This window comes from Tachypleus tridentatus, chromosome 8, assembly GCF_004210375.1.
Source record: "Tachypleus tridentatus isolate NWPU-2018 chromosome 8, ASM421037v1, whole genome shotgun sequence".
NCBI lineage: Eukaryota > Metazoa > Arthropoda > Merostomata > Xiphosura > Limulidae > Tachypleus > Tachypleus tridentatus.
This window is the reverse complement of record NC_134832.1, coordinates 113359585-113386554: the sequence shown is the minus strand read 5'-3', so window position 1 is coordinate 113386554 and position 26970 is coordinate 113359585. Positions and strand designations below refer to the sequence as shown.

Below are 26970 nucleotides of genomic sequence, written 5' to 3'. Positions count from 1 at the left end.
CTGTAATCTAGTTCACACGACAAGTTGTTCGTGAAAACTGATGATATATTTAACGCCTAAACTATTACTATGTCTGTCATATCCCAGCCGACCTAATGAGCAGTGATATTGAGCAAAAGGTTCCGTCAGCACTATATATGGCGGATGTAATGACACATCATAACATTTTTGCGTTCACTAATGGGTTCTTAGAATTCTAAAAACGAATAATTAAAAACTAAAATAAAAACTGAAAGGTTAGAAGGAAAATGAGACAACTTGGCTGTGTTGCGAGGAGTAAACCACACCATTTGGAACAATATTCTAAATCACACCTTGATAAACTGTACGGCCATATGAAAACAAAATGTAATACTTTAATTAAAACAAATCGTTCAATTACAACCTATTAATAAATTGCACAACTTATTTCGTCTTCTTTTGTAGAGCCCGGCATAGCCAAGCGCGTAAGGCGTGCGACTCGCAATCCGAGGGGCGCGGGTTCGCGCACGCATTGCGCTAAACATGTTCGCCCTCCCAGCCGTGGGGGCGGTATAATGTCAATCCTACTATTCGTTGGTAAAATGGTAGCCCAAGAGTTGGCGGTGGGTGGTGATGATTAGCTGCCTTCCCTCTATTCTTACACTGCTACATTAGGGACGGTTAGGACAGATAGCCCTCGAGTAGCTTTGTGCGAAATTCCCAAAAACAAACAAACAAACTTCTTTTGTGTTTTCTGTGCTCATGTTTCGTGACACTAATAAATACATGTCTAGTTGCGATTAATAGTTGCTAATAGCTTCTGTATATGATGTATCTTCTGTGTGTTTTCATGATTCATCCATTACTTTATGCAATTTCACACTCAAGTAAGTAAAATTTAAGATTTACACTAACAGATGTATAACAACAGTTATTTACTGTAAAGCACTGGTTTTATTTCTAATCTTTTTTGTGGAAATCTAACGTAACTTTCAATGAGAATTTTCTACTCGTTTTTAATCCTTACGGGCGATGATTTACATCCTTTTGTAGTATGGTATATGTTACTGTAGTTCGTATCATCAATCTGTTTAATTAACTGTTTTATTTTGACACGTGCATTTAGCTTATAACGGCAAATAAAAATGTGCTTTAATGCGCATTTTACAGATTTTGTAATTTCATTTAAAATATGATTTACGACTGCAGGCCAGGCATGGTTGGGTCGCTAGTCTCGTAATCTGAGAGTCACTGGTTCGAATCCTCGTCACACCAAACATGTTCGCCCTTTCAGCCGTGGGGACGTCATAATGTGACGGACAATTCCACTATTCATTAGTATAAGAGTAGCCCAAAAATTGGTCGGTGGGTGGTGATGACTAGCTGCCTCCCCTCTAATCTGAAAACTCTAAGTTAGGGACGGCAAGCACAGCTAGCTTTGCACGAAATTTATAGAAACAAACAATTTGCAACGCTTCCTCGGCAAAAATGAGAAAATATATAAACAAAGTACAATTTCTTTTAAAAATCGAACTAATATAAAAAGACAAAATCATATTTTCAGTGACGTGTTGATATGCTTAACTTCTTTATATTATTCTTAAAACAGCTCCAACAAGTAAAGCAAATAATTTAATCTTTTTGTTGAAAGCACAGATTTTTCGCCCCCCCCCCTCCGCTAGTACAGCGATAAGTCTACGGATTTACAACGCTAAAATCAGCGCTTCGATTCCCCTCGGTGGGCACAGTAGATACTCTGATGTGGCTTACCTATACGAAAAACACACACACACATTTTTCGAAATTGTCCTTTGTTTTTGAATTTTGCGCAAAGCTACTCGAGAGCTAGCTAACTTAGCAGCGTAAGGCTAGAGGGAAGGTAGCGAGTCATCACCACCCACCGCCAACTCTTGGGCTGCTCTTTTACCAACGAATAGTGGGATTGACCGTCACATTATAACGCCCCCTCGACTGGGAGGGCGCGCATGTTTGGTGCGACTGGGATTCGAACCCGTGACCTTCGGATGACGAGTCGAACGCCTTAACACGCTTGGCCATGCCGGGCCTCGAAATTCTCCTTAAAAACTAAAACGTATGTGTAGCTTTGCGCGAAATTAAAAAAATAAAGAACCTTTACCTTACTTACGAAGAATATTTTCATTTTTCTGTAGGGACAGAAAGCTAGTTTTGACTGTGGTTTTCCGTGGCGTTCTTAGTAAGCGTTTCTAGTTTGTTTGTTTTTGAATTTCGCACAAAGCTACTCGAGGGCTATCTGTGCTAGCCGTCACTAATTTAGCAGTGTAAGACTGGAGGGAAAGCAGCTAGTCACCACCACCCACCGCCAACTCTTGGGCTATTCTTTTACCAACGAATAGTAGGATTGACCGTAACATTATAACGCCCCCACGGCTGAAAGGGCGAGCATGTTTGGCGCGACGGGGATGCAAACCCGCAACCCTCAGATTATGAGTCGCACGCTTTAACACGCTTGGCCATGCTGGGCCGCGTTTCTAGTAAAATATCAACTTTTACGTTTTTAGGGAAAATGAATAGCCATAGTTTTTGTGATTATTCTACAAGTAATATTTTATGTGATTCACGAACCATTATCTTCATATATATTAATGAAATATATTGTTAAGACAGACTTAAGACTGGTCTCTTGTTTATTAGCTTCCCGAGTGACTCCGTGGAATGTCTGTTGGCTTATATCGCTAAAAATAAAGTTTTGATATTCGTGTTAGGCACAGTACAGGTAGCCCATAATGTTACTTTGTGTTTGACTGTAAACAGACAAATATAAATCTTTATAGTAATTTACTATGCAAACAAACGCTCAGCGGTGATTCTCAGGACTACATGTAGCTCATTATGTATATTTGTGCTTAACAAAACAACGCAGATCACATTTAGTCATAGTACTTTTGATAAAGAAATGATGCTTAGATTAGCTTTACTTGTGTAAAACTTGATATTTCTGAGGAACATCAAAAGAGAATTTTAACTATGCGGTACTATTTGGGAAAAAAATACTTTCTTTTAATTTCATCATATTTTGTTCTCATGCCTACAAATACCAGTTAAAATATTAAAAGCTTTGGAATATTTTAATGTAAAACTGTTTTAGAATGTTTATGTGAATATATAAGTTTTATATTTCTTAATAAAATACACACTACAAATAAATATAATAGAAGCACTTGTAAATAAACATTATAAACATATTACAGATCCTCCTTACTGAGATTAAAACCAATAGTCAAAATTCGTCAGGCCACGTGACTCATGACGTTAAACATAGTGGTCGTGAGCTTGTGTCGTTCATGCTGGACTCGTTATTCTGCTCACCGCTAGCAATACTCTTATTTCAGTGCTCTGAATCTTATCGAATGTATGTGTAAAAAAGAGAAGAAAAACATTTTTAAATGACTTTAACATGGGAATATTTTGAATAGTCTGTTGTTTTGTTTTACCTCTTTTGAAGCTTCTCATAAAACTGAGTTCAGTGGTCAAACCTGACGTGTCCGAATACATGGTAAAAAGTGACATTTTAATTGAGAGGCTTGCAAACTTTTTAATTAATAATTTATAATAGTTTTCTTTTCAATACACTTTGCAAACGGTGCCATAAAATGGAGGGAGATATCCTTTTTTCACTTCAGGATAAAAACTTTACATTTATAATAGATGATACAACCGAAAGCGTGAAAACTTTGCTAGAAAATGTCAGCACAAATAACACTTTGGTGAATTATAAAGCCTACATGGGTCCTAAGAGAAAGGCTTTGATCTTCGTGGTACCCATGACCCTGGTTTATGTATCTATTTTGGCTACTGGAATAGTTGGCAACATCTGCACATGTGTTGTAATTGCGAAGAACAAACACATGCAAACAGCCACAAATTACTATCTTTTTAGCTTGGCTATTTCGGATCTCTTACTGCTAGTATTAGGACTTCCTCAGGAAATGTACCAACTCTGGGAAAATTATCCTTACATTTTTGGAGAATTCTTTTGTTTCTTTCGTGGCCTAACTTCAGAAACTTCAACGAATGCGTCTATATTAACCATCACTGCTTTTACGGTAGAGCGATATTTAGCCATCTGTCACCCTCTTCGAGCCCATACAATGTCCAAACTATCCCGAGCTGTTAAATTTGTCATTATCATCTGGTTTCTTGGAGCACTAGCAGCTGTAGCCATAGCGTTTCAGTTTGGTATTGTGGTCTTATTTGATATCACTGACTATGCTGTGTGCACAGTGAAAAGACCATTGAAACATGCTTTTGGAATTTCCACACTTTTCTTTTTTATAATCCCTATGAGTATAATTCTAATACTTTACGTGCTTATTGCTCTTCAGCTGCGACGGTCATTAGAACTGTCTCATGATGAAACAACTCACGAAATAAACAACGGGTCCAGCCCACAAGGTACTCACAGCAAATATTACAGACAGACTACGACGTCTTCCACCAGCAACTCCTCTCGCAGAGCGGTGATCAAAATGTTGGGTAAGTTAAATATTGCATTAGCTACTCCTACTGGTTAAGACACTGACCGAAATGATGATTGATTAAGAAGTCTCACTCTTGTTACTGTTATTGTAAAGTAGTTATCGAAATGATGGACGAGTAATAGCTTTCAAGAATGACTTTTCTGGTGGAGCAATCATAAAACGTAAAGTATATGAAGTATTGTACTAACCAGTATTCTCGTACTGCCATAAAATAGTTACAGGTGATTAAAAATTTGTACTTGTTAAATAAATTGAGCGATTTTTCTCAAATTATTTTTCAAGATATTAGATGAATAAAATATTCCATCATCCACTCTGCAATAGATTAAAATGCCAGAAGAAAAAAGAATAGTGTCTGTCGGCCATTATTCTAGAATATCATTTATCGAAATGGTGAATATCAGATTCTTTCAGAAGTAACGAGTCGTTATAGAATGATAACGAGTAGAGCTTTACACACTGCTATTCTCATAAGCTAATCATCATCGTAATATCGAAATGGTAAATGAATAATTTTTGAGCTTCGTTATTATACTAAGAGACTCATTAATAATAATTTAAGATAAATAGTGTTTTTCATTGGTCATTATTCTCATAAAATAATCATTATCAAAATATCCTAATGGTAAATTAATAGGTTTGCAGGCTATTATTAAAATTAAGATAAATATTCTTTCATGTGTGAATTGTGTCTTTCTCACACTTCTCTACTTATAAGATATTCATCAAATAGTTACTTTACTACAGGTTTCTACCACTCATTTTGATGGCCATGGAAGTAATAAATTGACACATGTGTAACAGTCTCCCTGCTGTTAAATAAGGTATCAAAATGTGAAATATTGTAATAGGCACTAGGCGTTTTATTATAAAGTTGTTATTAAATTATCAAGTCTTCCATCAGCCGCTCTGCTGTTAGAGAATTTCTCAAAAGCCTTCCATTACTCTGCTGGTGATGCAGTAAATCGTTATGTAAGATAACACAAAATCTTAGAACTGGTATTTTTCTCGCATATTTATCAATGATATGTTGGATGAATAACGTTTTCCCACAGACAATCTTCGTTTTCAAGGCAGAAAATAGAAATATTTATTACTCACATGTCATATATTCGACTTTCACAAGAAGAAGATATATAACAATAACAATATGTAACACAAATTTTGTTCCTGGATAGTATGTGTTATTTCTTAATTGCTTATATTGTAAAACTACAGAATAGCCATTATTCCCTTCAAACTTTGCTTTTGTGACCTGGATATTGAAATTTAGAAATTAATCTATTTTCTATGTAAAGACGGGCAAATTTGCACATTTTTATTCACACAAGGTCTGAATAAAACAACATATGAATCAAGATTTACATGTATTTATATTAAAGTTATACAAAAATGAACAAAAATGTTTAGAAGTGAGTAGTTTTTCGAGATTTGCGACTGTAATGCAAATCACTTTCACGTATCAGCCCCAAATACAGTCTCCAATTATGTTTTCGTTATACACTCAAAGCGGAGTTCAAAGTCCAGTATATCTTGGCGCCTTGCTTCTTTGAATATGCTCCCATGTTCTCCTTGAATTTATCAAGATGAGCGTTAAGAATATGGACATTTAGGGACATCCTTCAGCCCATTTTGCCATAGTTCTTCACCACAGCCTCAACCAGTTCCACATAATTTTCGGTCTTGTGATTGCCAGTGCTTCCTGTTGTAGTGCGCTGTGGTGTCCCTTCTGTCCCAAAGGCAAAGATTACAGGGAAACTTGGTAAAGCCTCCTTGGATATCCATCAGGAATGCCACCATTGTAAAGTCTCTGATAACCTCCCAACCATACTCCTCATACTTCAAGGTTTCTAGCAAGGTCTTGACGCTGTTTTATTCCTCTTTGAGGTGCACCGAATGAGCCAGGGGAGAGACAGATACTTATTCCCATTATAGAGTAGCACAGTTTTGAGGCTTCTGGATGAACTATCAATGAGGAGGCGTCACTCCTTCTAGTTGCAAACAATTCCAGTTGCCTCGTACAGACCGGATACATTGTGGCAGAAGCACAGCCCATCTTGACGAATGGAGAAGCTTGAAAAATGTCCGTGACGCTTCTTCTGACTTGCGACTTGCACACTTTCATCTAACAACTCCCACTTCTTGACCCTAGACGTTAAATACTCGGCATTCGGCTTTGTTAGACCAAGATCTCTGATCGATTCATTGAGGTCTCTTTGGTTGGAGTTGTATGGGTTTCTCTCACCAGCTCCATCTCTGAATTTGCAATCTGGATCTTGAACATCTACCTCCTCTACTGATTTACTGCTCTCTTCTGAGGATGGCTGCTTTCTCTCTGGCGGAGTGCGTACAGAGAGCTTAGGGCAGTGTGGCACTGAAGCGATGGGTGATGGAAGGTCAGGATATATGATAGCAGATATATTCTTGCCAGTCCGACGTTTGGAAGGGTCCATCATGCAGAAGTAGCAATTGCTTGAGTGATCAGTGGATTCACGCCTAATTCTTGGAATAGCGAAGTTCATGGCTCTCTTTTCCCTTCTGTACCACCCTAAAATAAAATTGTTATTATGAAGAATAAATTTATTTGATCCAAACTAATGTGTAAGAGGTTCGTGCAAAATATTTTGTGTGATATTTTTTCTATACTTTTGGAAATTAAAAAATAAATTAAAAGATATTTAAGTTTTGAAAGGTCTAAAATCTTACTATTCAAGTAAGCAAAAATTGTCCGTCTTACCTTCTAGAGTTCTTTGTAGTGTCCACAGGTAAATGAAGTGCCCAGAGTTTGTACTGATCCCCGACAGGCATGCTGAAATATGTCTTGTAGGCTTCAGAAATTTTAGCAATTGCTGTCACAGAGTACTTTCCCGCTCTTATCTTGGTAAATTGGCCACATACATTACAAAATGCGTCTGAAGAATGCTTACAGCTTCTTGATGCCATCTCTGACAAAATGTAGGTCTATGTGCTCACTTAGGCAGCTAGAACTAAACTGAAGTGGTGAGTGGTGAGCCCATGTAAATATATTACTATGGAAAGTTCTAGAAAATTCTAAAAGGTTCTTGAAAATTCTCGTTAGTTCTTCAACATTCTTGAAAATTCTTGTAAGTTCTACAACATTCTATAAAGTTCTTGAAAATCCTTGTAAGTTCGAGAAAATTCTCTATCAGCTACTCGGCACTGAATCTACCTGGAATGTTTTGGAAAATGAGTAAATTTAAAAATTTCGTAACCCAGGTCACAAAAGCAAAGTTTGAAGAGAAAAATGGGTCTTTTCCTTTTACCTTAGGCATAAGCAATTGGAGAAATAACACTTTCTACCTAGAAACAAGAAAAAGTAAAAATGTTGTTACATAGCATAATTTCGAAAATGAGAACTGGAAAGATTCTTAACGAAAAGACAGTATGAGGGTTACTTTACAAAATTCTTATAAAACATGGAACACTTTAACACTAGCTTCAGGTCAGTAGGTCAATGAATCGTAACATATCAATAGTGCACAATATCAATCTGTCTCGACTAAACCTAAACTTCCAACATGTTTGCTTCTGTTAACCCTATTAACCTCACACTGGCGTAAAAAATATCAGTAAGATAACGTTTACGTGATAACTCTGATACTGACTTTTGGTCATTGATCTTATTAGTCTTCCTTTCTCATGCTTTTTACTGGGAATATTTTGCACAATATGTTTGGAGTTTGGATACTCTTCAATTTCATAAAATGGTAGTAAGGAAGCCTCACACATTTCAGTGGAAAATATGTAAACAATTAGCTTTAATTTAAAAAATATGCAAAATTAATTATTGAAGAGATAATGTTTGTTTGATTAAGCACAAATCGGCTTAATGAGCTACCTAGGCTGTGCCCACCGTAGTGGTCGAACCTTTTACGTTAATTTTATGTGTTTACATGCTTACTGCTGAGTGATCGGGAGGCATTAACAAGTAAAAACCAACTGGAAAAAGAGCAAATAAATTCTATTTTTTAGTAAAAATTTTGTTATTTTTGTTTATATTGTAAAACACAAAGCTACACAATGAGCTATCTATGCTCTGTCCATCATAGGTATTTAAATTTAATTTTTAACCTCCTAAGCCCATTGACTTACCGCTGAGATACTGAGGAGCTTATTATCATACACCTTTGTCTCTGAAACTTACACACGTGGCCTGGCATGGCCAAGCGCGTAAGGCGTGCGACTCGTAATGTGAGGGTCGCGGGTTCGCGCCCGCGTCGCGCTAAACATGCTCGCCCTCCCAGCGGTGGGGGTGTATAATGTTACGGTCAATCCCACTATTCGTTGGTAAAAGAGTAGGTCAAGAGTGGGTGGTGGGTGGTGATGACTAGCTGCCTTCCCTCTAGTCTTACACTGCTAAATTAGGGACGGCTAGCACAGATAGCCCTCAAGTAGCTTTGTGCGAAATTCCTACTTACACACGTATATTTTGTAAATTCAATCGTTTATAATTGAATGACCTCAAAATTAAATAATTTATATTTTTATTCTATGGTTAGGTTCATTCATATTAGAATGTGAATGTTATAGTGAGAATAAACTCCTACATCATTAATAAAACTATAAGGATACGTAGGAGAAAACCCTAATTTTTTTTGTGTGGATAGAAACTGATTGAAATTCTAGTTTCAAAAGTGATCATCTACTATAATTAATCGAATACTAAAAGGACGAATAATATTTTTTTAAATAGTTTTGAAACTAACATAAATCTGAACTAATGTTGCTTTCAACCACAGAAATGCTTGGTGAAAATTTTACAAAAACTGAAGACTTAAACATTTGAATGTGTTGAATAGTAGCATTTATATCGGGTGTGTTTTTCGTCTCGTTGATGCTGTTGAATAGGTTTTTTTATTCTTCTGCTTTCTCATTCTATTGAATAATTGTGTAAGCTTGTGGAACTTTCCATGGATAAATGAATTATTATTTTTTTTAGCTAAAGCTGCACAATGGGTTATCAGCTCTCGGGGCATCAAACCCTGTATTTTAATATTGCAAGTCCATAAACTTACCGCTGAGCTTCCGGATGACGTTAGTTTTTTTTTTGTTTTTTTTTTATTTCGCGCAAAGCTACACGAGTGCTATCTGCGTTAGCCGTCCCTAATTTATCAGTGTGAGACTAGAGAGAAGGCAACTAGTCATCACTACCCACCACCAACTCTTATACTACTCTTTGACAAAAAAAATAGTAGGATTGATTGTAACATTATAATGCCCCCATGGCTCAAAGAGCGAGCATGCTTGGTGTGACAGGGATTCGAGCTCTCGACCCTCAGATTGCGAGTCCAATACCCTAACCACCTCGCTGTTAGGTATATCACAATTAATTTTATATTAACTGCCAAACGCATCTCAGTTGTTTATGCGTGTTTGTGGTTCTGAAAGTTATAACACATGAAACGGAAGCTGATGTGTATAATTATTTCATGACACAATATCATTTTGGATTATAACCACTTGTAGTTAGTTTTTCAAAAATGTTTCACTATCTTATACTTTTGTATGCTGAACTGTTATTAATACGAAATATCCTAAAATGGTATTATTGTTTTTGTCTTCTAGACGACATAACTTTGAAAAGACAAATTAGAAACACAGCGTTCACAGAGAAACAAATAACTGAAACGGTTTCATAATTTTAGAGCTGTTTTACACCAAAGAAATAAGTTAAAGGTTATATTTGCACACATGCAATCATTTCATTGAGAAAGCATTATTAGGAATCATTAGATAATTGTGTAGATTCACAGCTTATCAAAATGAAAGCACTTGAAAAACCTTGGGTTTTTTCTGGGGTGTACGTGTTAGAAGAATAATTTAGAATTTATTATGAAATTTCAAATAAATAAGTTAAATGTCAACGAACGAGACACCAATAGCCTTAAAGTTGTTTTTCTAACATGTTTTCGGGTGACTTTAGGGCCTTATAATGCTAAAATTCTGGGTTCGATTCCCCGCGATGAACACAGTAGATAGCTCAATGTGGACTCGTTATTCATGATGATGAGAAACCCACATGAAGTAAAACTGTATTCTCAAGACGGCTGGCATGGGTTTTAAAATTTTAATTAAAATAAAGTACAGAACAATATTTCGATCTTAGGTCATCTTCAGGTTAACAAAAACAGTTTGTAACAGTTTGTAATCGTTAATTCCACCATTAACGATACTAAATACTTTAATCAGCTTGCCATTACAGTTTGATATATCAACCTCTTTTTTAATTTTTTTTTAAAAAAATTGATTTTGTGCAGCATTTAGACAAAGAGCTCTACAGATTATAGAGGTCACGTGTTTATTTGGCTCGAATGTTCTGGTTTATTTTTGTCTAAGCACGCACTAGGCTATCACGACCTTTATATACGCTAAGCCATTAGTTATTGACGTGTTGATTTTTGCACAGATTTTGTTCTCTGTAGGCCATACTGGCGTAATGTGAACAATTATGGCTTTCAGTAAATCTGAACGAAAAAAAAAAACACTACGTGTTACTTCTTTCAATCTGCTACACCTTATATAGAGATTTTCATTTCTTGATAATCTCCTTCTATGAAGGAGAACTCAATAACACGTTTTCTCCAATCTTATTCATTATTTTTCAATGAAATTACGATTTTGAGTTTTTAAACTTACTATCTGATACTTAACTTAAACGCTTTTAGCGTACAAGTCCTTTAAAACTCGCGTGAATTATTATTTGATTTCACGGTCTTTTAGCTTCTAGATAGCTAAGACATTCGTAGGTGTTTGTCTTCAGTGAGAGATATATAATTTGTATACATTCACTGAAAACGAAGAGAAAAATATATCCAATGGTTTATACTTAATTGCAAAGTGTTAATCATACTTGGCCAAGCTATTTAACTCAATCAGAATTTAATTAAAAAAAACTGCTCAGTTATAATAATTGGAATGAAATTAACAAAAATGGATATTTCTCTCTTCTAATCTTACATTCTGAGGAGTAGCTTCAAATCCTTTATTAAGGAAAAATGTGTAAAAGGTTATTTGTATATACAGATCACAGGAATGGTTATTTATATATACAGATCACAGGAATGACATAATTTCATCAGCATTCTGTAATCCATTTCATCAACTTATATTTGATTCTAATCAAAGACTAATTATATTGACAGGCATTGAAAGTGAAGTTTACTTTTCACTTCAGATGGATTCTTAGTTGGATTCCATCCTGAGGTATAAAAAGTCTCCTCATCCTTTAATCTAATCCAAGTTATAGGATTAGGGCGTTACGCTCTGCCAAAAATTAAATAACACTTAGTAAATCTATCCAGTTAAATAAACGTAGAATTAAGACAGAAAAATCCCTTCTCCAATAAAGACCTATTCCGATAGACTGTTCCCTCTTACAGTACACATTTATCTATTGTCATACTCTTATTAGCGCTTGAGCGCTAATTGTAATTACCGTCTTACTATTACTTTACTAGAAAGTTACATTTAAGCGCCACTCGAAAGAGGTAGTAAGGATACCATTGGAGGCTGAACAATAATTAGTAACAGAATTAACCAGTTTTGTTGTTGGTTTGTTGTTGTTTTTACTGCATTAGAACCTTGCCCAAGAAATGGCTTTACTGGATAGCCAGTTACACTCATTGACCCCCATACCACTGAATTTATGTGCATATGAAACTAGTGTATCATGTTCAGTAAGAGTTAAGTGTTTTACTGGAGATAGCACATGTATATACATATATGTCAAACTCAAATATGTGACAGAATACATTCTTGCACACTATAACAAAAATGCTATTTTATAAGAGTACGAGTTTGAGTTGGTTTAATGATACAGCCAGGACCACCTTAACAGGTTTGGAAGTCTTTCCAACAGATTATACACACGATGTATAACATTATCAGTGTGGTCGAAAAATTAACTACGAAACTGTAACTCCACAGACCCGTCATTCAACTGTGGTCTCTGGGGTACGAACTCTATTGGTTAATTAGTTACAATTTAATAAGGTGTAAGAGCAGTCAATTTGTTATTGTGTCAAGTGTGTTTATTTTTCTTCCGTTCGACCCTTTATTTTTAACCTCTGGTCTCTGGGCCTGGGCCCCATAGGCTCACAAGTAATACGGCTATTAATGTATACTGACGACGAGTACGAACAGTCATTTCGTTACTATGATGATCCCGTTTCTTCCTTGTTGGAAAACAAACACTCACCTATAACTTGGTGTCATTAATCTTTACTAAAATGTTCCAGCAAACATGCAAATTTTACAGTGCTGTAATTTATTTCCTTAATGAAAGAAATTAATTGCTCAACCATAAAACCGCTGGTTGATCACCTCCAATGTATCACGGAAATTCGTATCTTCCTAACATTTATTACCTTGCATTAAAAGTTTTTTTTCAGTTGTATACGATATACTTAGGTTAATTAGTATTCTGTCCCTGTTTTAAATACTTCCTGAATAGCATTGCTGACTGGACGCAATAATAAATAGGCTGTTAGAGATACCAACAATGTTGCGTTTACCGCTGACGCAAAAAAATAATATAACGGAATTATAGAATATGTCACTAGTTGCTACATTACCTTCTTGTTTCTTAGGACGGGGTGACCAGTTGAGTGTTTAGGGCTGTTGATCTAGGGTTAAACATCGATACGTGATACTACTGACTGGTTTCCGCACTTGACGGCTGCTAGTGCGCTACGATAGTGTTAGGTAGTTCCGTTATTCCATTCAAAGAACTAAAGAAAATACAATCATTGTATCACTAACTTTGATGAAGCCGCTGTGTCAAAATTTTGGTTTAGATAAAAATAGTTATCTTTGTTATCTTGAAGATAAAGGTCATTTTTAATAATTTTATTTTCTTATGTATTCAGATAAAAATTTCTCTATTCCCCAGTTGTTTGTTTACACCTCCAGAGGAGTCGTTTCTGCTACTTAGAATTAAAAATATAGTTTTTAAACAATGTTCACTTCTTTATATAATTTCATTTGTTTTGTATAATATAACACTCCAATTCTAATTTAGAAGAATAATAATGGTTTTCATACACATACACAAAAAAGCCCTCAGTGGCACAGCGGTACGTCTGCGGACTTATAGAGCTAGAAATCGGGTTTCGATATCCTTAGTGTGAAAAACACAGACAGCTCTTTGTGTAGCTTCTCCCTAGTAACAAACAACAACACACAACACGAACTTTGTACTCAAGAAAACAAAATACAATAAAAAACAGGTCTGGTAATTTCAGTTTAACAAATAAGCTTAACCTTATTTTTATAACACTGTTAGTAAAACAACATTAATTCATTTAATTTAGACATTGTGCACTTTACTCGTTCTACAGGCTTAGTGACCAACAACGAAGATAACACCCAGAGTTGTTTTATATATATTTGTACGTATAGCAGCTTCGCCATTTTACACACATAATGTGATAATGTGGCCAAAAAAGCATATTAAAAAGTTATTAGAATTTTTATCCCAATATATTTAAACTCTCTTCGGACCCATGTTACCGTAACATGAATTCTACATTGTCCCTCAGGCCCGGCGTGGCCAGGTGGGTTAAGGCGTTCGGCTCCTAATCTGATGGTCGCGGATTCGAATCCACGTCGCACCTTTCAGCCGTGGGAGCGTTATAGTATGACGGTTAATCCTACTATTCTTTGGTAAAAGAGTAGCCTAAGAGTTGTCGGTGGGAGGTGATGACTAGCTGCCTTCCCTGTAGTCTTACACTACTAAATTAGGGACGGCTAGCGCAAATAGCCCTCGTGTAGCTTTGTGCGAAACTCAAAAAGAAACAAACATAGTCTCTCTATCGGTGTAATTGACTTCTAATAGCAATTGTAGCAATAGCTCATGTCTCAATAACACAATATCTATGAACAAATATGTTAATATATATGTATTTTTTTAATTCCTGGAACCAAGTATTTTTAAAAAGTTTACATTAAAAAAAACTATCTATTCATCGATAGGGTAACTATAAAGTTAATATGGGTATTTGTAAAAGTGTGTAAGGTGAACCGTGTAACATACACAGAGAAAGATTTGTATGCTTGTATAGAAAAGTCGACAACTGTGCATTTGTTAGGTACTTGGGATGTAACTATAGCAATTGGTCAATATTTTCAGAATAATGCAATATTCGTGCGTTCTTTCAGACACTGTTATTGGATGTTGCAGCACGAACATTTTCTCTAAAATTGCACGAACCTCTGTTTATAATGGCATCTTTTAGATGAGAAATCTCGCTTAGTTTTGATAGACTTATATTTTCAGAGCCATCAGGCGTGAGTTTAAAAAAGCATGGTGACCATGCATTACAGAAATATTTGTTGCGAACTTTCTATCCAACCTGCTGACAGCAATAGTTTTGTATAGCTCTGTCCTATATCAGTGTAACCCAAAACAGACTAGCCACCCTTCTGACAGCAATAGTTTTGTATAGCTCTGTCCTGTATCAGTATAACCCGAAACAGACTAGCCACTTTTCTGACAGCAATAGTTTTGTATAGCTCTGTCCTGTATCAGTGTAACCCAAAACGGACTAGCCACCCTTTTGACAGCAATAGTTTTGTATAGCTCTGTCCTGTATCAGTATAACCCGAAACAGACTAGCCACCTTTCTGACAGCAATAGTTTTGTATAGCTCTGTCCTGTATCAGTGTAACCCAAAACAGACTAGCCACCCTTCTGACAGCAATATTTTTGTATAGCTCTGTCCTTTATCAGTGTAACCCGGTTCTGCCGTAGCACTGCAGCAACTTTGATGATTCAACTTTACGAATATGATTCGGTGTTCTACAGATAACACCCTGTTGCGCCCTCCACAGCTTTATATACAAGCCTATCTTGTATTTGCGGCGTATCATAGCACTACTTCTAATAACCAGTTATACGCTCCACTTAATATTTTATATCTGTTCCCAAATATTTTCTCCGTATATCAGACCGTTCACCATGCTGACTGTTCCACATACACATACTAATATAATAACCACCTGCAACTTGATAAGATATTGTGTACCAAGTCATTACTAACTCTATTCATGTTGATGAGCGTACTGAACCTCAAGTTATTGTTTTTATTCTGTAGAATAATAGGCTAATGTGACTAAAGCCTGTATTAATACATGAAAACACTATAAAACAGTATTAAACTGCCTTGAAAAAGTTATGTGCTCAATAACATACTTAAACTATTTGTATGTTTGGATATCAAGGAAATAACTACGGAAAAGCTATATTCTGATTACAAACACTCGTAAAACTTGCGTTTCCGCATTACAAGAGATTTCATGTTCTAGCAAGTACTTTGTAAATAAATGAAAGCACGTTGGAGCTTAAAATGTGCCGACCAAGTAAGACAGATCCTGTCTTAAAATGGTCTGACCAGATGGGGCGGATTTTGTCTTTAGATAGTGCCGACAAAGTGGGACAGATCCTCTCTTAACATGTGCGGACCAGATGGGCAAGTCCTCTGTTAAAATGTGCCAACTAGGTGAGACAGATTTTTTCTTAAAACGTGTCGACCAGATGAGACAGGTCCTCTCTTTAAAATGAGCCAACCAGGAGTGACAGACCCTCTCTTAAATTGTGCCCACGAGGTGAGACAGATTCCTTCTTAGAATGTTCCAACCAGGTGGGACAGATATTTTCTTAAAATATGCCAACCAGGTGGGACAGATCCTGTCTTACAACGTACTGATCAGGTGGAACAGATCCTGTCTTGAAATAGTGCAGGCCAAAGAAAACACATCCTCTCTTAAAACATGTCGACCAGGTAGAACAGACCTTCTCTTAAAATGTGCCTACCAGATGGAACAGATATTCTCTTTGATATGACATATAAAGAGTAAAATGTATCAAAGATATGTACGAGGGCTGTTCAAAAAATACGCGGACTGACGTCATAAAACAAAATGTACTTTATTTAGAAGTTACAGGTCTGGGACCCCTTCAAAGTACTCCCCTCCCCAACGCATACACTTATCCCAACGGTGTTTCCACTTGTTGAAACAGTCCTGGTACGCTTCTTTTGTAATGTCCTCCAGCTCCTTCGTCGCATTTGCCTTAATCTCGGGAATCGTCTCAAATCTTCTTTCTTTCAAGGGTCTTTTGAGTTTGGGGAACAAGAAAAAATCGCAAGGAGCAAGGTCAGGTGAGTAGGGAGGTTGGGGAAGAAGAGTGATCGAGTGTTTGGCCAAAAACTCACGAGTTCTGAGACACAAATTTCGCAGCAACATGGTGCATCTTCAATTTTTCGGTCAAAATCTCGTAACAAGATCCAACTGATATCCCACACTCTTCAGCAAGCTTCCTGACAGTCAGACGTCGATTTGCCCGCACCAGGGTGTTGATTTTGTCGACGTGTGGGTCGTCAGTTGACGTGGAAGGACGTCCAGGACGCTCATCATCTTCAATGGACTGTCGACCATCCTTAAAACGTTCATGCGACTTGAAACATGCCGTACGCTTCATAGCAACATCACCGTAAGCCGTGTTAAGCATAGCAAAAGTTTCAGTCGCAGTGATTCCATGTTTAACACAAAATTTCACAGTAAGTCGTTGCTCCTTCAGGTCATTCATTCTGAAATCCGCCAAACGAAAAAATCGCACTTCACTTAAAACCGCGTCGCTAATACACAAATGAAGATATCTGCAATCGAGAAATGGCGTCGTAATCATCTGATCTGTGCAAACCTAGCGACACCAAGCGGCTTCCCCTGGAACCAACTGGAGCCGCGCAATTCAAACAGTCCGCGTATTTTTTGAACAGACCTCGTATGCTAACTGACTTCCTCCTTTACAAATTTGTTTTCTATTTTTAAAGTGTAAATTCTCTCACGTGATGACATTTAGTACAAACAAAATGAGCTTTATCGTGAATTACAAGGAAATGAAATCTTTATTTTCTTAACACAAGTACTTTAGTGTATGTGTGATGGTTACTCCTTTATTTACAGTAATAAGTATTATACAGTAAACAAGAGATTTGTGAACTACAAGGACAATAAGACGTTATGTATTTTGGGGTTCTATAAGTGTGGTGGTTACTGTTTCTGTAGCGGTAACATTTTATGGTCCTTATTAATGTCTCTAAATGAAGTACACCACAGAAAACTTTTAACATGAATTTATTTCTAAGATGGAATAAAATATAGTAACCGTTTCAAGTACACTCTCCGTACCATTTGAAGACGGTTATATATGAAGGTTTATCAATTATTTGACTACGTTTAAATAGCTTTAATTGACCAGTTGTTACCAATAAAAATGTTCCCCAGTGGATCAGCAGCAAGTATATGGAAAATTACAACGCTAAAAATTGGATTTCGATACCTGACATGTGCAGAGAAAAGGTTATTCATTTTTAGCTTTGCAAGCAAACAAACCAAATAAATTTCCAGAGAACCCATCTAGTAGTAAAATAACAATTAATCACTCTTTATCGCATAAAACATTCACTTCATCTGTCATTTTCGATAAAATGCAAAACGTACGGAGCTTATTTGGTCTATTTATAAGCTCTCTAGTTACTACATTTTTTTTTCTCTCTTTGACTTAAAATGATTTTTGTAACGTTCGATTTATTCAATAAATGTAGATGTGAAGAATATCTTTTGGACAGTAAAATACATATTAATAAGTCAGTAATTATATTCATTTAATAAACGTCATATTTTTTCATCGATTAACATAATAGCATTAATATTTCAATAAAAATACTTATATATATGCAAAAGAAGAAGGTCGAAACATTGTTCGCTCTTTTATGTAAAATATTTTCTCAATCCAAACGAGCCGTTTTTGCATACATATTTCTCTACAAGTGGGTTTTCTCGCCATCACTGAATAAAAATACTGTTTCCGTTTTTGGAAAAAAAAATCTTATTTGTGATGGGAGTAGAGCTGCCCGAGGTATTGAGATATTTTGTTACCTACCTAGAAAATTCAGATTATTCCATAATCATTTCTGAACATTATAATTGATCATAGAGCTCCCACGTAATTATCTTCTATGAAGAAAACTGATTGTTTAATGCATCAAGATATAAAAATATTGTAAAAATGTAAATTATTATTCATTATCTATCGGTCAATTTTATTCAGTATTAAGTTTGGTTTGTTTTGAATTTCGCTCAAAGCTACACGAGGGCTACCTATTCTAGCCGTCTCTAATTTAGCAGTGTAAGACTAGAGGGAAGGCAGCTAGTCATCATCACCCACCGCCAACTCTTGGACTACTATTTTACCAATGAATAGTGGGATTGCCCGTCACATTATAACGCCCTCACGGCTGGAATGATGAACATGTTTAGTGTGACGGGGATTTGAACCCGTGACCCTCAATATTATGTATTTTAGGTTTCAATATATATAAATAATTTTTAAAACAATAGTCAAATTTAATATTAAATTAAATATATAGTGTTTTTAAAAGAGACAAATAGTTTTTGATGTTCTAAAATTCAATGTATTTTAGTTTTATGATGAAAAGGAACTGATAGTATATGAAATATTAGAACTCGTGGTGGTTCTTATTATGAGATTTCTCTTGTAAAATAACTAATGACACATCAATAAAAGTTGAATAACTAAAAATTACCCAGTTAAGCAAAAAGGAGAAAAGATAATTTAATGTTTCAGGGTAGAGCTTAAAAGGGTTAATATTTCATATTACCTTTGTTTTAAAGGACCACTTGAAGGATAAACACATCACATGGAATTAACTTTCACACAGATCATTCTGAGAATAGCCTGCTATTTAAACTCGAAAGGTAAAGTATTTCTCAGTTCATCAAGTGAACATCAATTAGCATTCAACGAAAAGAGCACTTTTTTATAACAGTTCTTACATCAGTCATTAAAGCTTTGCTATTTCAAGTTATTACTCTGTTTAGCCTCAGTGTTTGGTCAATGGAAACTTACTTCCGTTTTATACCCTGAATTGTTCTTTGATTCCTCTGATAACTCTATTTTCAAGCACGTTGATGGAAGAAGGAAACCAAATTCATTCAAACATATAACAACTACGACCCCTATAATCGACCACACGCACAACCTCTTCAACCACATGAGGTTTTAAAAGTTTTAGAGATAGCGTTGCATCAAACAAACCAAGTGGAATAATGTCAAGGAGTTTCGAGGGTTTCAATTGGTTCGATATAGCAACTCTTCAGAAAATGTGTTCAAAAATTCATTATTATCTTAATTGATAATTCTACCAGTTAATAACAGTATACACTTTAAACGACTGTACAGTATTTTTTTATGAATAAATTGTATTTAGCCTTAAACTTAAAGAAAGAACTAGCCTCTGTGAAGTTATCAAATTACACTAATTAGATTTTTTACAATCGTTTTCTAAGAAATACTGTTAGGATCAGTCTCCGTCGAGTACCATAAGGTATTTTATGATTCACATCAGTATAACAACGTCACTCAGATCAAAATTTATCAGGCAGCTGTTTAAACTTCTCATATATTTTCTCTTTTATTAAGTTTGTATTTTCGTGATTTTTGGAACTTCTTAACGATAGATGCCAATCATTAGTACAGGGTTTAGTAAAACTGTATATTTTAAAAGCAAAATTTACATAAATGTCAAACATTGAAGAGACCACTGATCGTCAATCTCGAGCAACTTCTAATAGTAAGAGAAAGATTTGAAACTACATATGTGGAGTACAGTTTAAACGCCTGTAGCAGACGAAGCATTAGAAACAAATAGGCCTAAAATTTGTGATAAAATTATTTTCACTGCTTATGTATTTTTTCTCTTCACAGTCCTCCTAATTTATGTATTCAAAATCAGATGCGTTAAAATAACAGTTCAAAATTTATCTATTTATTTTCAGTATGGTGTACACATAAATGATTAGTGTGACAAAATGTACAGTCATGTAAAAAAGTTAGGACACCATATGAAAGCCTGTGTATTTTTGTAACATTTTTGGATATATAGATATTTAATCTCAATTTTAACAATACTGAGAGATTATAGAAATATAACTAAACAATTAAAACTAAAGAAAAGACTTTTCAAGATCTTCTGTAAATGTAATTCTTCAAAAATGCATATTCTAACTGAGGGAAAAGTTAGGACACCCCCATATTTATTCCCACTTATAATGGCTCAACTCACACACAGGTGCACATTATTAGAAGATCGTTATTCAGCATTGTGAATGAGACTTGCCCTATCTAAACCTCAGACATTTAGTTTGGTGTGCTTCTGACTGTTGAAGTGAGAATGAGCACCATGGTGAGAGCAAAAAAGCTGTCTGAAGCCTTTATAAAAAAATTGTAGCAGCTTGTGAGTCTGGTAAGGGATTTAAAAAGATCCCAAAATATTTTGAAATCAGCCATTCCACTGTCCGAAAAATAGTCAACAAGTGGAGGGTTTTCAAAACAACTGCCAACATGCCCAGGTCTGGTCGTCCAAGCAAGTTCACCCCGAGAGCAGACCGCAAGACTCTAAAAGAGATCTCCAAACACCCTAATATGTCATCACGGGACCTACAGCAGACTTTGGCTACTGTTGATGTGAAAGTGCATGCCTCTATAATCAGAAAGAGACTACACATGTTTAATTTGCATGGGAGGTGTGCAAGGAGGAAACCTTTGCTCTCTAAAAGAAACATCAAGGCCAGACTAAAGTTTGCCAGAGAGAATGTAGACAAAGACCAGGACTTCTGGAATAATGTTCTTTGGACAGATGAGTCTAAAATTAAATTATTTGGACACCAGAACAGAAGACATGTCTGGCGTAAACCAAATACAGCATTCGAGGAAAAGAACCTCATACCAACTGTGAAGCATGGAGGTGGAAGTGTCATGGTTTGGGGCTGCTTTGCTGCAGCAGGACCTGGACAGCTCACAATCATAGAATCCACCATGAATTCAACTGTGTATCAGAGGGTGCTTGAGGATCATGTGAGACCATCTGTACGAAAATTAAAGCTGAAGCGGAACCGGACCGTGCAACACGACAATGACCCAAAACATACCAGTAAATCCACCAAGAACTGGCTGAAAACTAAGAAATGGGAGTTCTGGAATGGCCGAGTCAAAGCCCAAATCTTAATCCCATTGATATGCTGTAGAGTGACTTGAAACGGGCTGTACATGCAAAAAAACCCTCAAACATCTCACAGCTGAAAGAATTCTGCATTGAGGAGTGGGACAAACTTTCTTCAGATCGATGTCAGAGACTGGTAGATGGCTACAAAAAGCGTCTCACTGCAGTTATTTCAGCCAAGGGGGGTAACACTAGCTATTAGGGGATAGGGTGTTCTAACTTTTTCCTCAGTTAAAACATGCATTTTTGTAGAGTTACATTTACAGAAGATCTTGAAAAGTCTTTTCTTCAGTGTTAATTGTTTAGTTATATTCCTATAATCTCTCAGTATTGTTGAAATTGAGATTAAATATCTATATATCCAAAAATGTTACAAAAATACACAGGCTTTCATAGGGTGTCCTAACTTTTTCACATGACTGTACTTTCCAAAACCTACAAAGAGAAGAAGGAATTATGTTGAGAGTGTATAAAACTCGAATAGCCGATTAATGATAATTTATCAATTTGAATAAGATGCCAACACTCAAAATTGGCGTTTAATAAAGTTAGAAGTAATTCCACGAACGTTAACCTTAAACCAGGTAATATTTATTTTTCGAATGAAACATGTGGCAATAGTGGAAAATAATATAATTTCTTTCTCTACTGTCACGGATCTTTGTGTTCCTGTATGTGTATTTTTATGCATTTTTAAGTTTCAATTGTGTGTTACTAGAATAGCAGCTGCCACGCTCAGTTTGGTAAACAGCAGCTGACATTTTTACTGGTAATAACCGAGTTTAAGAAGGACACATTTATATATATTAGACTACAAGCTACACCTGATACTTCTGTTCTTACTAAACTCTATATTCTTAGCTATTTTCTACTTTGAATATAGAAATGACTGTATGAATTTATTGTAGATAAATACATCAAAAATGTTGACTGTGTTGAGATTAAGAAAGGTTTTATAAGATTCTGCTGTCAGCATTAATCTTAAAACTAAGATAAAGATAAAGTATCATTATGTTTAAGAAAGTTTATACATAAATAGAATGCTTTATTGATAAAGATTCCAACTTTAAACATCAAGTGAGATCTGCAACAAAAGGATAAAGTTCTAACTATTTGTCGCTATACATGTGTTTGCGAAAAACATTTCGATTTAGTATTAGATGAGCGGGCAATTAAATTGTCGTAAACATTTAAAGAACCATTCCATTCTTGTTGAAGCATAAAGCGAATAGGTGATCATGTGAACCTAGATTGAAATGCAAATTATTAACATCACTTGTGAATAACGCTATACCACAGACGTTTTCAATCTCCTTACCGAAGAAATGTTATTGACAGCTTAAGTTCCAATTGAAATTTCGACAAGGTGAACAGTAACGTTTATCAACGCCGTGTTATTTTATATAAATGACACTTTTAATTATGGTTGAATTACCTTAAGAAATAAAGAATTAGAATAAGCTTTAAAAACTGCGTAAAAGTATTTATATTATTGAGTAAAACATCAGTTCAATTTGATTCATACCTATTTGTACACAAATAATAATACAAGTGACAAAGAAAGCGTATTTAACACATGAATGAATAAAAACAATATTACCATTGATAAAGCTAGATACATTGCTAAGTGAGCAATCAAAAACACAATTATAAGTGGTAGAACTACAGGGTGGCCCGTAAGTCCCTACCCATCCATATATCCAGTGTATCTGTGTGCTGTCCCTCATTCTCGCTGCATAATATTATGCGACGCCATGTTCTGTGAGACATTTTCCTCAACATAGCAGGGGCTATTGTTTCAAATGTCGCGGTAACAGCTGCCTTCAACTCATCATTAGTATTATAACGTTGTTTAGACACAACATATGGATGGGTAGGGACTTACGGGCTATCCTGTAGATTAATTGCTATGTGAGCAATCAAAAACACAATTATAAGTGATAAGACTAAATTAATTGCTATGTGAGAAATAAAAAACAGTATAACAAGTGATAAAGCCTTGCATAAATGACCATTTCTCTCACAATAAACTTTCAGAGATCTTTAAAATATATTTAGGATTTAAAGTGTTAAATATTAATATGTATTATGCATTTTATTATACATAATTCTGTAATTTCTTACACATTTTATCGTTCATAATTCTATCATGTTTTATGGATCTTATTGATATTGTTCATATAGTTTCTTACTGTACCTAGAATTTTTAGTATGTATATTTTATAAACCAGCGTTTCTCAATATTTTATCATTCTCGGTCCCCTTTAATAAATGTGGTTTCTTACGCGCTTTCCTCTTATTTTTATGTGAATGTAAAAGTGAGTTAAGTGACGAGATATAATTCACAAATATTCATTAAAATACTGTATATGTTGTATTAATTACTTATTAATTTATTATTGTACTATTGATTCTACCCTAATCGCTTGCACCCTAAGAGATCATTTGGCATAGACTAATCATAACTCATCCAACATTTCTGAGAGTAAGGTCCATAATGATTGAACAAACTGGTAATTGTGTGTGTCATGTTACAATTTCAATGTACCAAGATTTCTATACTTCTTTGCACATGTGCATTGCCTTACGCTTTACTTGACTTTTTTTCACATCCTCGCGTATTTGTTGTTTGGTATTAAACACAAAGCTCTATAAAGGGCTATCTGGACGCTGCCCTCCATGGGTATTGAGACATGGTTTCTAATGGCATAAATCCGCAGACTTTCCGTTGTGCCACTGGAAAGTCTACCTTAAGTATGCCAATGTATGCATAAAGTATAAAACTGATATAACCACCACCGGATATAACCAGAGTTCTAAAATGCATACACACAAAGTGTATTCCGTCTGGTAATTCAATGGTAATTTTGTGAGCTAATAATATTAAAATTCAGGGTTCGATCTTTGATCCCTCCCTGCATTGGAAAAGCCCATATAACCATAAAACTTACTATGCTAGAGCTGTATATACATATATTCCTTTAATGTATATTGTCTTACATATTCATTTACTTTCATATTCCACTTTATATGTTCTTGTTTTAATTGTCTATTTTGTTAATTTATCGTGAATTTTCTTAAACTTATATTATTTGTTGTTGTTTTTTCATGTTATAAGTGTTCATTAGCAACATTTGGCTTTTAGCATATACTGATTTGTCACTTTATTAGAAAGTACAGCTAATAACCGTTTAGAGTGTCCTTTGTTCAAATAACAGCCATGACATACCTGGCTTAGAATACATAAAAAAGATTTTCTAGATGTAGTCATTAATTATGTTTGTAATTTATGGATAAAGGCATACAGAAAATCGTGATATCAAATTTATTTCAAGATAAGTTCTTCCTAAAGATGGTCAATTGGATAGAGATCCAAGGTGGTAACCATGGGAGATGCTTAAAGTCTCTGTCATATTCCTTAAACCATGTATGTACCATTTGGGTATGTTCAATCAGAACGATATCGTCTTGGAAATAGATGTCCTCATCAGTACACAGAAAATGTCGTTGAATACATTTGATCAGAATAGTGTTGAGGTATTCTGTTGTATTCGTTCTGCCTTTTAAAGAAACTAAGGGGCCCAGGGTGTATTAGAAAAACGTGTCCCCAACTAAGATTCCACCACTAGAAGCTTCGATAGTTGTGATCACACAAGATGAAGTGAAGGAATTGTATGTATTTTTCCAAACCTGTCTTTTCCCATTTGTGACAAGTTTAAAGTATGACTTCTTGGACCACATCGCTTCTCATCAATCCTCATTAGTCCAATGTCTGCGTTCCTTAAACCATTTGCAGTGTTCTTTCTTGTTGGTGACCGACATTATAGGTTTATTCAATGACCTCTCACTGCCGTAGTCCACTTGTTGCAACGTTCTTCGCAAGATGCGACTGTAATTGGTGTTTGTGGATTTCTCTCAAGTGAATGTCTTCCAGTTGTTCTATTATTTACTGATGGCTAGACTTTATCATCCAGTTTAACTACGTTTCTTATATTTCTGTCACTACATGTTTGTGGCCACAGTTATCATCGTAGCATGTATTATTATTCACCTTTTGCTACTGCTGATAAACTCGAATGACCGATGTCTTGGAGTAGTCTACCATATAAATGCCTTGGTCACTGTAGCATCTGCTGCATATGTACTCACCATGGTGTCTTTTTTGAATAATGCAATATTTTTGTCGTTCCCCAGATTTGTTAGTCTGTCTATCAGTGTGTTTTTCCCATTAAGTTATAGTATTGAAAGATCCCTTGACACTCTATGTGATAAACAGTTCAGTTCAGGTCCAAGTTTGAGAAAAAATAAAGGATCTAATAAAGAACTTAACCAGTGTTGTTTAGAATTTTTTATATCATTTTTATTCAAAAATTTAAGCTTGTTTTCATTTTAATATTTATATTTCAAATTTTCAGGAAACCCTCAGACTGGGTCTGAGTTTTCACTGCAACGGGAAACGGGAAACTATTTGTACGATAAATAGAGACAACCTGTAATTTATACATGTGGGTGTGCATATTGCGATTTTATCATGAGAACAGTAATAAGACCCTGAAGACAATGCAGCATGTTCCAAACAAACATGTAGATTTTTCATTTTTTTAACTTTATACAATAAACTATTCTGCATTTTGAAATGTTGGAGTCGACAACTGATTTTATTAAATCTTTGCACAAGAGCTGTCAGTCAAATGTATTGAATAGATGATGCAAGCAAATAGATCATGTTTTTTGTCTGCTTAAAGTTAAGCACAAGTCAAAACAATGGACTATCTGTGATTTGCCCAAAACGGATATCGAAAGTCGGTTTCTAACGTTGTAAGTCCGCAGACATACTGCTGTACCACTGGGAAGCGTTTACATTCTTATAAACAGTTATCAAGTACACACACACACACACACACACACACACACACACACACACATATATATACGTATATTGTCGTTGTTGTTTATACTTAAGCGCAAAGCTACACAATGAGCTATCTCTGCTCTGCTCACCACGGATATAGAAATTTGATTTCTAGCGTTATGAGACCGCAAATGCACCACTGCGATATATATCAAAATATAATATTATATCATTAAGTTACGAATACATAAACATATGCAATACATTCTTTCTAAACAATTATAAAACAGAAACAGGTTAATTACATTATTAGCATCTACTGGTTTGATTTACAGACAAAACACCGAAATAAAAAAAAAAGACAGTGCATTATTTATTACCTTGAAAACGTTCACAAATATGTTTCACCAACAAATATTTCAAAAACAAGAAAACCATAATGGCATGTATAAAAGTCATGTAGATTTATTACGGTAGTAAGTGTGCTAAAACACACAACGTAAATGCAGTGACGCTTGTCATACCACAAGCAGTC

The 26970-nt window shown here is 35.3% G+C and overlaps 1 protein-coding gene across 1 annotated transcript in view; it reads left to right on the top strand.

Moving 5' to 3' along the window:
* The first annotated feature begins 3310 nt into the window (after positions 1–3310).
* LOC143223236 (pyrokinin-1 receptor-like) overlaps positions 3311–26970 on the top strand; it is a 47471-nt gene continuing 23811 nt past the window's right edge. Inside the window, exon 1 of the mRNA XM_076450902.1 lies at positions 3311–4476. Coding sequence (XP_076307017.1) covers positions 3594–4476 — 883 coding nt within the window. The 5' untranslated portion in view covers positions 3311–3593. The remainder of the gene's footprint in view (positions 4477–26970) is intronic.